General features: G+C 44.4%; 1 protein-coding gene across 2 annotated transcripts in view; it reads right to left on the bottom strand.

The window, feature by feature from the left end:
• zfpm2a (zinc finger protein, FOG family member 2a) overlaps nt 1-13661 on the bottom strand; it is a gene marked incomplete at its 3' end in the record, with an annotated part of 145707 nt that overhangs the window by 2683 nt on the left and 129363 nt on the right. For both annotated transcript variants that reach the window (XM_080427634.1, XM_080427635.1), the window contains exons 6-7: nt 2655-2861; nt 384-608 (exon numbers count right to left, since the gene is read on the bottom strand). In XM_080427634.1, the coding sequence (XP_080283760.1) occupies nt 384-608; nt 2655-2861 (432 nt within the window). The remainder of the gene's footprint in view (nt 1-383; nt 609-2654; nt 2862-13661) is intronic.

Raw genomic sequence — 13661 nt, 5'->3', positions numbered from 1 at the left:
ATGATGTTATTCCCCCCCCCCCCTTTCTTTTTCGCTGGCCGATAAACTGTCAGCTGTGCTGTCTGACAGCAGAATATGTATATTTCAGAGAAGGAAATAACTGTCATTTTCCCAATCCCATTCCACAACCTGTCAGGAACTTCTCTTTTATCAAAATGACTGACAAACAATCTCTGTCTACACAAATATCTATATATGGTATATATACATTGTATACACACACACACACACACACACACACACACACACACACACACACACACACACACACACACACACACACACACACACACACACACACACACACACACACACACACACACACACACACACACACACACAAACTTCACACAGTTCAAATCCTTCACCATGTTTCCACTCACCACTGTGTGCGGTGCTCAAGTGCATTTCCAGGGCCCTGGCTGAAGAGAAGCTCTTGATACACTGTGGGACGGGGCAGACGCTGGGGGTCTGGTGAGGTCCAGTGTCACTGTCCTCCACTGTGTCCGGTTCCCTCAGTCGCCCGCTGCAGTAGTACATCAGGTGGGCTTGCAGGTTCCTCTCACTCCGGTACCAGATCCCACATGCTTTGCAGGGAAAGATGTCCTCTGCAACACAGACATAAAGACAAAGAGGGGATGTAGTACAGTATTTTCACACCATCGCTGTCCCATTTTTTACTTTGTTGTATGACATTGTAGCGAAAATGGACAATCTACAAGCTCACAATGCGTTGTAACACGTTGCACGTTGTAGATTGTCTGTTTTCACTATTTGATGATTTTGAACATTTCTGAACATTTTGGCCTTGTAATGACATTCTTGGATGCAAGTGCAGGTTTCAAAAATGTTAATGAAATCCAAAAAACTTAGTCGAAGGCAAAGTTCAGTTTGGCAAAAAATAGTCACTAAATAAATGATTATAAACGTACACGGACGTGACCGTGTGGTGTGGCTAGAATCTCTCTAAGAGAGTGGAACAATAGAGCATCGCAGTTCCCGCCCACTTCCTGGTTCCACTTCGAAATACTCAATGCATTTTTCCCATTGACATTTCCAAAAATAGTTATATCAATTAATTTAAGCCTAGAATCAAGCCATCCAGGGTCCTGGTGAATCATGACCATAAAATATTTTTTCTGTGATTTTTTTTATTTTATATTTAATTATATGATATACTATATTTAATAAATACCCTTTGTTTTGCCGTTTTCAAAAAAGTTTTTTTTCACAGAATCAAACGTTTTATGGTCATGATTCACCAGGACCCTGGATGGCTTGATTCTAGGCTTAAATTAATTGATATAAATATTTTTGGAAATGTCAATGGGAAAAATGCATTGAGTATTTTGCTGTGGAACCCGGAAGGGGCGGGAACTGCGATGCTCTATACTGCCTGAGTTAGAGTGGAAAGAGAGGAGTATGAGTGAACTAATGAGGGACAGGTGAGTAGCTTGTGTGGAGTGGCTGGGTCTGACTGGCAGTGGGGAATGCAGCTACAGTAGATGATTAGAGATAACTAAAGACAGGTGAGGCTAGTTAATAGGCTTGGGTTGAGGATCTCTGGAATGAGGGTGTGGGTGTGACACGCCTATAATGACATTCGCCAGGTTGAAAGTGGTTAACCACTTAAACCCTCTAAACTGTACTTTGACTGCTTTTTTCCCATTTGCACCAAATCTCTCAAACGTGTCGCTTGTAGATCGGCTACTTTTGGCGAATGCAGTCAAGAAAAAAAGGATTAAAAAAAGCTTGTGACTACGTAATAACTACATTGGATCCATTTCATAAAATGTAACCGTTTTGTACATAATGTTTTCCGTTCCGCCTGACAGGGACGATATGTATGTGTTTATGCATGCTATGATGGCATAAGTATCTTGCTTTCTACCTCTCTCTCTCTCTCTCTCCCACACACACTAACGTACACAACTCCCCCCTTTTCTATATTTCTGTGGCACGGACAGTCAAAGCTAATGTTTCAAGGCTGTACAACCAAATCCTCATCCATGTAGCTGTGTTGCTACCACTGGGTTGGTGCCCTTTCTCAAGGGCAAACGAGAACACTGGACCATCTGCTTGCAGAAGCCTCCCTGTCGAGCTGAACCCAGATAGCCCTTATTAAGTAAACAAACACACTATTTGCATGAGGCGTGTAATTTGCAATTAACAGGTTAGTTTGAGCCTCGGCGTGTTTATGTGAACCCCAAACTTGAAGGTCGATGGCTCTTATCTCCAGCACAGAGACTCATCTGGGTTAATCTACACTCACCGGAGACACGCTCCTAGTTAAGCAGGTGACTGAGTGCAGGCGGTGGACTACGCTGTGTGTGTGTGTGTGTGTGTGTGTGTGTGTGAATGGGTGAGAGAGAGAGAAAGAAAGAGACAGAAACACAGTGAGAGAAAGAGACAATGCACAAGAGATCTAGAGTGAGACTGCGTTATGGCTGGGCAATATATCTATATTATATCGATATCGTCATATGAGACGACTAAACATCATCTGACATGTTGTCTTTTTAATCAAGTGAACCCTATTTTATACATTAAAAAATGTTAAACATTTTGGAAATAGGATTGTAGATTGGATCTTTTTTTAACATTGACATGAGTAAATTGTTAAAATGTGTGTGCATGTGTGTGCAGCCACTCACTGTTGACGATGGCAGTGGGCAGAATGGAGGCCATGGCGGCTTGCTGTGGCAGGAGCTGAATGCTGTCCAGCAGCCGGGCTGGGTACATGCCCTCGCTGAGAGACATGTGATTCACCGCCTGCAGACGCGAGTCAAAGTCCACGGCGAACGCCACCAGCTCCTCGCCCTCCATCATGTTCTTGGTGGTGGTGCACCACAGTTGGCCACCTGGACACGACAGAAATAGAAGGGACAGTTTAGATGCATGCTGGGAAAAATAGACGTGTTTTCCAGCACACTTAAAAGAAAGACTATAGGCACATAGCGTCCCTGTTTTTGGGGCAACCATTTCGGCCCACAGTGCTTCTAGATAGGATATTTTCGTGAATAGCTTTGGTGTAGCGGGAAATACTAGTGGGCCTATTTCAGAGCCCTGGAGTACCCCAGTCAACTAAGTATATAAATAAGTATATACTGTAAAATGTTTATAATTAGGAGTGGAGTCACTGTTGGGCAGAAACCTCATACAGTATCTCCATATTTCATCTGTGTTTTTTTTTGTAAATCAATGCTGTACCTAGTCATACTACACAGTGTCACAAAAAGTAGCAAAAATATCCGATCTACAAGCTCACAACGCGAACATTTCGTCCATTTTCTGAAAAGTAACAGTTTTTGACATACAAGGTTTCCACCCGACAGCGATGATATATGCAATAGATGTTTGCTTTTTTTAGAAGAGCCGGCCATGTACCTGTACACAAGACATAACAACAAAGAACCTTGAACTTTTAAGTGGTTAAAGGGAGATGTGGCATTTGCGCGGAGCTCTGTGAGATACATGACCTTTCTGTATGGTCCCGCCGAGGACGGAGGTTCACACAAGGACCACGTTTAAAAATTGACCGCATGTGACGTGATCTTTGAGGACACCGGGCCTCCATTTCAACGCCATCACACTTCAACCAGGCTCAGTTGTTCAGGCTAGAACAGTGAGATAGGTCCTCCACGTTATTAGGTTGTTGTGTTTTGGGATTAAACGGTCCTCTGAAAATCTTCTGAACGTATTCATTAAGTCAGAGAAAGGAGGGGAGCAGGAGGGAGGGAGAGGGTAGGCTGTGGTGGTGGTGGTGGTGGGGGGGGGACGGGGGGCGGGGGAGGTTTTTAGCTTAGATAATATTTATCTCAGCACATGACAGGCTTTTCAGCTGCACTTCATTTTCCACTGAAGAGATTAAAGTTTTTAATGTGACTATTTACAGAAATCTGGCTGGGGAGATAACAACAAACCATGATATGCTCCCGCTAAATGGCAGAATTAGGACATTGTTTCTGACGAAAGCTGGACAATTAATTAAAGCGCGCTGTTAGCTTTCAAAGATGTGCAAACATTCCGACGGAGCGTCAGGCTGCGAGGGGCCCTGGCGATTTGAGCCCATCTGTTGTGGAATAAAGAAAGACCTGCGGAGACGCGTGGAGGCAGGGACAGGCGATGGGAAGGACCCCGCCCAGCCGATTTACTGTGATTACGCTGATTACTCATGTTTACACAGAACCTGAGGCTTCAAACCGCCCTGTGGACAGGGTTAAGATCATCACATGAGGTTTCCTTCTACAGTATAATAAATTTGATTTTTCAGGCAGATTTATTTGGTTAATGAACAAGAATGGACAGAAGCTAAGCCATCCTACCATGGGATGCATAAACTATAAATCATCGCTCGCATTAAATTATGATTTGATCCATTATTTCAATTTATAATTGAGTACTTCAAATTTCACATTGTGATTAAAACCTCTCTGCCCCTATCTGCTAGTGGAGCACTGGAAATTAGACGAACGTACGAATGTGTCAAAGAAGTGAAATGGCATTAAAATATGCCATCTTTCACAGTCACATTTGTGTGCAGGGGCGAATCTCGGTGTGTCCCTGCATGTGTGTGTGTGTGTGTGTGTGTGTGTGTGTGTGTGTGTGTGTGTGTGTGTGTGTGTGTGTGTGTGTGTGTGTGTGTGTGTGTGTGTGCGTATGCTTTAAAGAGCAGCGCGTATCTGTCGGCCAATCTGCTCTGACGAGACGCACACTTCAGGCCGCTCTACTTCATCGTTTTGATTCTGTCACACCACACACTGCCTGGAGAGGCCCTTTGAATTTTTATCTCCTAATTAAAATAACAAAACTCCTCTCCGCTGCCTGCCCGAGTTACCATCAAGGTAGATACAAACTGCCACTGACAATAGGGTGGGGGGGGGATTGGAGGGTGTCGGGGTATATCGCAGTCGTCACCACAAAAGTTTCTCATCCCCTGTAAAGATCTTTAGCACAGAGGCACTCTGCTTACAAAGAGAATTATGAACTAGGCCGTGTTACTCCCGATACAAATCGCCGTTTTTAGATCAATCCAAATCAAAGATACTGTATGCCCTGCTCGGCTCCACTGAAGTACATTGTGTAGAGCCTGATGAAAACATTTTTTTACAGTGCTTAGATGCTGCAATTTGACAACGGGGTACACACTGAGACTGGGGCCCTTCAGCCAAGGATGCTACGGATCCCATCTGTTGTGTGTGAAAATGTTGGAAGTGAATTGTAGAAGTGATTGTCCCACTTTCACCAAGCCCCACAAAACACTGAGGCAGCAGTCTGGTTGCTACAGCACTGGGAACCAATCAAGAGACAGGTACTGTAATGCGCTATGAGCACACACACACACACACATGTGCGCACGCGCCCACATCTTACATTATGCACCCACTCATGCATGCAAGTAATACACTACATGAGCACGTTCACATAGTGCTGGGCAATATATCGATATTATATCAATACGAGACTAAATATCGTCTGGGATTTTGAACATCATAATATCGTAATACAGCATAAGTAATTGTCTTTTTTTCTGGTTTTAAAGGCTGTAGTACAGTTAAGTGATGTCATTTTCTTACCTGGCTGTTCTAGCTTTTCTGCCTTTACCCACTTAGTTATTATATAGTCATTAACGGTGATTACTATATCAAAAATCTCATTGTGTAAATATATATATACTTTTTTAATAGTCATCCCCACGACGGTTTGGTGAAAAATCACCCAGTCCTACGTTCACACACACACACACGCATGCACATACTCCATAATGCACCCACCCACCCACCCATACATGCACACCACCACGCACATGCACATACTTTTGTAAACACACACACACACACACACACACACACACACACACACACACCCCCACACACACACACACACACACACACACACACACACACAGGAGGAGATGGCTCTGCCATAGGAAATGGGACTGCTCAGAGGCGTTGGTTGGGCAGCACACAAAAACACATATTCCTGGACAGCAGTCTCCTCTCAGTATTCCTCAGTTTCCCCACGGTTGTTTTCCTCTGAGAGCCTTTTCACGGCTCGCAATCCATGTCACAGAGACACAGGTTAAAAACCTATGACAATGGTGTGATCTCCATGAATGGCACAGCACCAGCGAGGTCAAGAGTGAGAGTGAAAGAGCAAAACCATAAGTCTTTAAACTAGGGGAAAGACTAAAAAAAAGTGCAGCATGTGATTTGCACTTGTTTGCCTGTTAACTGTCTGCAGTGAGCTGCCTTTGTGCAGTGGCCAATGCAGTTGGAATGAAGGCTATTGTCTAAATCCTCCTGCAGAGCACCTGATAAAAGAATAAAGAACTATGACATATTCTAAAAACAATAGAGGAATTAAGGGGAGACAATAGGCCAGCTGCCTCATTAAAACAATCAAAAACGGCATCCTGTACGTAGTCCAGATAATTAAAAAACCACTGCTTCCTACAGTCTCTCAATACCATATCCACCAGCTCACTGTGGCTCTGCTGGCTAAATGCCCTCTTCCCTCTCTCTCTTCCCTTTGATTAATGGTTTATTTGAACACGCAGTTGAAGATGAACATATGAAGGAATTCAAGAAACAAAATTACAACGCAAGCCCCTTTTCCCTATAAGTACTTATACTCTAATCAAACGTCTCGGGATGAATCGGCGTTGGGAGGGGTGGGGGTTGGGTTGTTAATAAGGTACATGTATGCCTCTCCCCTTTTCCTAAAGCCCCAAGAGATTTCAAAGTGCAGGCATCAGAGGCCATTTTTAATTTCCTCGCTTTAAATGACTTTATAAGAAAACGGATGTGTACAGTATCTGTGTATGTATGGGGGCGGCAGGGAGAGGAGAGCAGGAGATACTCCAGCAGGAATGAAATAGTTTCTCTCCCCCCCCATTTATTTTTGCTCCCTGCACACCGCCACCATATCTTAATGAAGGCACAAACAAATCTCTCAAGCCTTGTGCAGAGCTCAGAGACAACAAAGCAGCCGAAAATAACAGAAGGGCCCGGATAATTAAACTGGCCTGAAGACAGGTATTCAAATGTTGGTGTGTAAACAGCACAACTCTTTAATAGTTTAGCTGTAAAATGCGTAGTTAAGCACATCAGCACTTGCCTCTCCCATCTGTCCAAACACATTACCATTGCAGAGGCCATTACAGCACTAGAGTACAGTCCCACTGCACCAAAACCACATATTATGGGATGGGAGAATGGAGCTTTTGGGAAAACTAACAGTAGCCTATCAACATTATCCGAATGCATCGTGGCTCATGTTTTAAAACGCATCACCCAGTTCGCTTTGAGATAGGGGCAGGGGTTGAGCAAGTGCGGGTATGCATAGTGGTGTTGGAAAAACGTAACACAAGGTAAACAAAGAAGAAAAAGTTTTAAACTTTAAATTCATGGCAGAGACAAATTGTGACCTGCCTCATTTCTATCCTTGTCAAGCTACTAGAGCCTGACGGTGATTTGCCAGACTGCTTTTTCCTTGGTGTGACTGTTTGGGCCCTTAAAGGTCTCCTCTCGTTCCATTGGCAGTGTGCTGCTAACTGTTGGTCTTAATTGTGGAGTGAGGCTAGTGCCTGAGGCCACAGAGAGGGTTGTAATTAAAGACCTCTACTCTTGTCTCCAAATCAGCTCCAAGTCCTCCTGGTCGAATGGGAACAGCCTCCTGGCAGCTACGAATATCAAGTAGCTGCACGTTGTTAACTGCTTCTAGATTTTTAACAAGACTCAATCTTAGCAGAGGTAGATCGCCACAGAACACATACCCTAAAGTCCCCCAGTGAATGTGATTCCTGAATCTGGCAATGAAACTCGGAAATTAACCGTAGATGAACATCATCTGCATGCAAATCTCACGACACAACAATGCTCATTACAATTATCTTCGGAGATGCAGGAGATCATTTCATTGGGTTCATCAAAGTTGAACACAATGAGATGAGTCATAGTTGTCAAACCACCATCAGACCACAACCCAGAGCAAGCAAAGCAGAAAATAGTGACTTAATACTTTCCAAACAACCAGTGGTATTAAATAGGAACATCACTCACAGGGTCAAACAAGCTCATATCGTTGACGACACAGTAAACTAGAATCAGCTAACTGTACCATCATTGCGCTGTGAGAGCGTCTTCTGCCCCTGCATTGACACAGATTGACTCTGTCTGCCTCTTCCTCTTACGCTTCCTCCGCCAATGTTACCTTTGGCCACTAGGAGGCACTCTTCTCACACTCAAGCTTAAGCTCAAGCTGTGCAGCCAATGGACGTTTTGCCGTGATGATGCTGTGTTGATGCAGACGCCTCAGACATGATGGCAAGCAGCACAGCAGGCAGATTCTGTCCTCACATCCAAGGAGGTAGGTGGTGAACACCTTAGTCTCTTTATGTGAAAGCAATTCAAGGAAACAGATTCTTTTTTTTTGTAAATTAGTTTTGACTTGCTTTGGGATGACATTGTGTTTCAGTTTGTTTTTAGTTTTTTAGTTTTAGTTTTTTACATATTAAAATATATTCAAATTTCTTGTCAGTTGCAAATCTGTAATGGCATTCTTCAGTAATATTAAATATATTTTGTTTAGTATTTGGTAGTATTTGGTATTTTATAAAATTTAAGATACACACATTTGTTAGAGAGAGAAAAAATAAATCCAGTGAAAGAAACATTCCCGAGTAAATATTTGTTTATCGAGCCTTGCCTTGCCTTGCCTGACACCCCACCCAAAACCATGATTTCACTCCCTCGCACTACAATGTCCAGACTAATTTTAGCTTCAAGTGTTGTGCAGATGATAGCCAGCACCGAGAGCTCATGGATGGCCTCGAGCGAATGGCACGCAGGTCAGAATTCACAAATTAAAAAGTCGTCCCAGGGGAGCGTCGTGCATGGTCTCTCTACAGTATACATTCACAGGCAACAAAGACATAAAACCGCCACACGTCACAGAACAATCCCATTCACCACACATTTATGAATTCTGTGGAGAAGAAAAACAGCTGGGGAAAAAAAAATAAACTACTACTTCTGGAAATGATGTGACTGAGGAAATACTTGACTGCTTAAAAATAAGACGCTTTACTTTGCAATTAAAAGACATTTCTCCAGCAGGTCTCCGGAGACTTGTGGCTTTTTCATTGAAGTGAGAATCATGCTAGCGAGTGGCTGTTTGGCTGGTAACAGTGTTACAGTGTTGAGTGAGAGACGGAAAACTGAACAAAATGTGAATTAGTAAGGCATATCATATATGTCTGTTAGAGTCCCATAAAATATATTATTTTTAAACATTTTTTAAAGAAATGCATTCATTTCATATTATATCCTTTATTAAATAAAATGTAGTCAAGTAAAATGTGTTGAATTGTTTGTGAATTATAATAACTGTTTTATTGTACAGTAAAAAATCTATTATATGAAAAATGACCTGCACTAAACTGAACTTATTTAAAATATTTCCCGTATACATTTAATACATTGCTCCACACATTACAGCACCAGAAAACAAAGCACAATCAAAACGCAGCGCATTTCACACTTTCTATTTTGCACTACACATTTTGAGACAAGTGCCGTCAGTCCAAGACAATGCCAGCTGCAGATTCTTTAAGACAACGCTATATAGCACAATGCTGTTTTCCCTCATTAACTGTCACACACAGCCAACTCCTCCCTCTACAGACCGGAGTCAAGTGCGCTATTAAAGGACTTCTCTGATTAGCTCTTCTTGGGTCTAGTCCGCTATGTTCTTTATTTAGACAGGTTTGTCCCAATGAGCACTCTATTAGCCGCGCTTGCTCTGTGGGTAGGGCTGCCTGCGTCCTGGTTGGGGCCTGGTTGCGGCCAGTCGACATGTGTTTACTGCGGCCCCTGCTGAGGGAGCACACTGGTTGGGGGCTGTTCTGACCAAGCCCTGCTAATGGGACCAGAAGACCCCTTGTGACAGGACGCTGCTGTGCCGAGCAGCACCGCGGACCAAACCCCCTCCCAACCCCCAGCTGCGGCCCCATGGCCCACGTCCCCCTACCCATCATGCCTCTGTGGGAGCAGGTGAACGGCAGAGGTCCAACGCCAGCTAGCTCGGTTTTTCTGGTAGTGCGCGGTGCCACCACAACGTGCCTCAGTGGTTCCTCCAACATGGCTCCGGCCCTGCGCCACATGGGCTGGCTGGCTGGCTGCGTCTGTGTTTATGTGTGTGTGTGTGTGTGTGTGTGTGTGTGTGTGTGTGTGTGTGTGTGTGTGTGTGTGTGTGTGTGTGTGTGTGTGTGTGTGTGTGTGTGTGTGTGTGTGTGTGTGTGTGTGTGTGCGACGCACGCGTGCAAGTGTGCGTATGTTGCGGTGGATGCCGGCCCTAATGCAAATGCATGCCGTTTAAAAAATGGAACCGTCTCTCAGTCTCTCACTCATCTTTGGAAAGGTCTATTTGGGCCTTCTGGCGTTTTGCAGAAGGACAGAGAGCCAGCGAGATGCACCTGTCAACCATTTTGGAGTGCAACGCTATTGATCCGGTTGTGTGGAACAGGATTTATTAAGTTACACGTTTCTCTTCACGAATACTTGATATGATACGAAATTTGCGGCCCCGATCCTTGCATGCTTGGCCGATATAAAATGTAGGACCAATAATAACTGCAGGTGTACGGTGCTACAAAGCACTAGACAGAATAAGAGCACAGACACACTCACACACACACACACACATGGGGCGCGCGCCAGCCAAACCGGCGTGGCATTCCCCAACATGCCCTGTGTCTCTGCACCCCTGTAATTCTACATATTGCTTTAAGTATGTGCTAATTAAATTTTCTGTCGGTTTGCGGGAGAAATAAATAATCTGCAGCTAAAAGGCCTAATTGCGTTTGTCACATTGTGTCTCGGTGGCTGGTGCAACGGGAGTGCAGCCGCTGCCCTTGCTCATTGCCATTCTGTCGTCCTGGCAAGCCCCCGCACTGCCCCAGGTATCACCACGCGGCCATCTGGAGCCGACATCTGTCTCTCTATTGATCACAAGGGTTTAGCACTTGATCAAACAGACTGCGACAGGAAATTGCTCTTTTCCCCACAGAAAAGGCCAATCGCTTGCGTGAGGGTAATAGAGTGGAACTGAGATGCACCACCAGCAGCATGGTGGGCAGGCGGGCATGGGGTACAGCGAGGCCGGGGCAGCGGCAGAGGAAGGCATCAGCCTCGGAGGAGATGGCCGCGATGGCTCGAGTGGTGAAATGAAAGCCCCCCCGTGCCACACTGTCCAGCCAGTTTGACCACAAGACAAGCATGTCTACCGGTGCAAGACCGCAATATGTTTATTTTAATGCTGGAACTCCAGTAACAAGATTACAGCGAATTCTATTTCTTCAGCAATTACACAATAAAAATCCTCTTAACGCCCGGAGTGTACAAATGTAACCAAATGGACCCGTTTGTACACTCTGGGAGTTACGAATGTATAAATGAACACTGAGGATTTTACTGTGTACGTTTTGAGGCCTGCATATAAACGATCTTATCTGAGTAGGTCATGGGGAATTTTTGTGCAGGTGGAGGACCGAGCCATCACCACTGATAAAAAAAACGGTCCGCTCTTGGGATTCAGACTTGAATGTCTTTCAAGCTGTATTCAGGTGCCTCTGTGAGCCAACAGCTGTCTCAAACTGTTAGGAAAGCTGGATCCAAGTGAAATATGCTACATAATAAGTAATGCCAGATGGTTCTGGGGACTAGCGGTACTTCTTCTGAGGAAAACAAAAATAAATTCACAAACAACCAGCCCTACGATTGCAGGATGTAAGGAAGATTCTAAACTGTGGAAAACATTTAGATATGTAAATGCTTCCGTAAATGGGTCCTCCGCACACAACATACCCTTTGGTGTGATACATGTTATAACTGAGTAGCACAATATTTCAGCAGTGCATAGTTGCCAAACAATGGCTATAGTTCTCTCTGGTTCCCTTGTATCCCAGTGGAATTCATCACACTATTAGTGCCCGAGGTGAACAGCTCCTGAATGTGTGCTGTGTTATTCGAGGCTGTGGTCCATGTCTGAAATAGTGTTCTCTCTCTCTCTCGCTTCTCAGGCATGCTTTCCAGGCACTCACTGTAACATCGTGTTTAGCAAGTATGGACAATTTGATACTGAAGGTGACATTTATTCAATATTGTAGAAAATATTTAATTGTTCCTGCAGAGTGAGAGATATGTTTCCCCTTGCCTACAGTGCTGGGATTGTCCTTTGGAATATGATGCAAATTTGGGATGAAGCGACTAATTCCCTCCCTCCACCTCTGTTCCCCCCCACACATCCACCGCCCTCCATCCTCCCCGACACAAGGATTGTGATTAATCGTGTGACCGCCCCTCGTTTTGCATTTTACACAATCTCACGGCGCCATGGCGAGATGTGTGAGGTGTTTCGCCACTTTTGGCAAGCTGAAAAGATGTAGCCCAAGGAGGAACAAGTCGAAAGTATGAGGGAAAAATATGACCAGGGGACGTGATAAAAAAATTATCAGCCAGTGTGTTTTCCTGTTTGGTTTTAATCTACATTTAATTAAATTCTTATCTGCTGTGTGCTTATGGCTGCATTTGAATGGCGAGGCTGCATTCATTATGAATGGTAAAATTGAACTCAGTACATTGTGTGTGGCCCAATAAAGAAACAAGACTCTTATTGCGGTGCATGCACAAGCTCCGACAGACATGCGGAAAAAATAAGTCAATTAAGATCGGTCTTTAAATTACCGCTGTATCAAAACAAGGGGCGGGCGCATGCTCCATAATAGAATCCTGACAGGGTAGAGAGAGAGAGAGAGAGAGAGAGAGAGAGAGAGAGAGAGAGAGAGAGAGAGAGAGAGAGAGAGAGAGAGAGAGAGAGAGAGAGAGAGCACAGTCAACTGTTGTTAATATACATCCCATTTGATATAGCCAATTGCATTTGCCTGTTTATGGAATGCACAGTGTCCATGCATACTAGATTTACTGGTCTGTCATGATAGTTCATAATCAGCACAGTGTGGAGAAAAAAAAAGTTGTCTTGTAACAATAGAGAGGTCAAATGAAATATTGCTGCTGCAGTATTATATGAGTTCCTCATAAAGATTCTGGTGGGTTTATCTGTGTGCTGGAGGTCAACAGCAAAGGTCAATGACAAAATACATACAAATTATATGTATTACACTGTATAAGAGTTAAATCCATGGGTGGGGCGAGGGGGAAAAAAAGAATAAGAATCGGCCCCCAAAATTGTAATGCTGTTGACAAAAGACACACAGCTTATAACGGACGCGCAGCACTTCATAAGCTAAGAACAATATCCCATAGGCAGCGCCCTGGAAAAACGTCGTAAAAAAAGACCCTGAGCCGATACTACAAAGTTGGGCCCCGGCAAAATCCCTAAATCTTCCCGTTTGCTTATTCCGAGCAGAGTGGGGGGAGACAGAAGCTCCCTGCTGCCTGCCCATGTTTACAGAGCTGTTCTCATCTCTAGGCCTTACTCATCCACCGCACTGACACACAGTGTCGACATGATTAGGGGGTCTGCCTTTGCATAGGGGGCCGTGGGGGGTGCGGAGGATCGGCAGATGAATGACTTTGGTGCATCGGAGAGGGATCACAGCAGATAATCGCTCCTGACTGCTGCGCTGGAACTCTCAGATC

Source organism: Gymnoscopelus braueri (genome assembly GCF_963280865.1).
Source record: "Gymnoscopelus braueri genome assembly, chromosome: 4".
NCBI classification, from domain to species: Eukaryota; Metazoa; Chordata; class Actinopteri; order Myctophiformes; family Myctophidae; genus Gymnoscopelus; species Gymnoscopelus braueri.
This window is presented reverse-complemented; position numbering and strand designations above follow the sequence as displayed.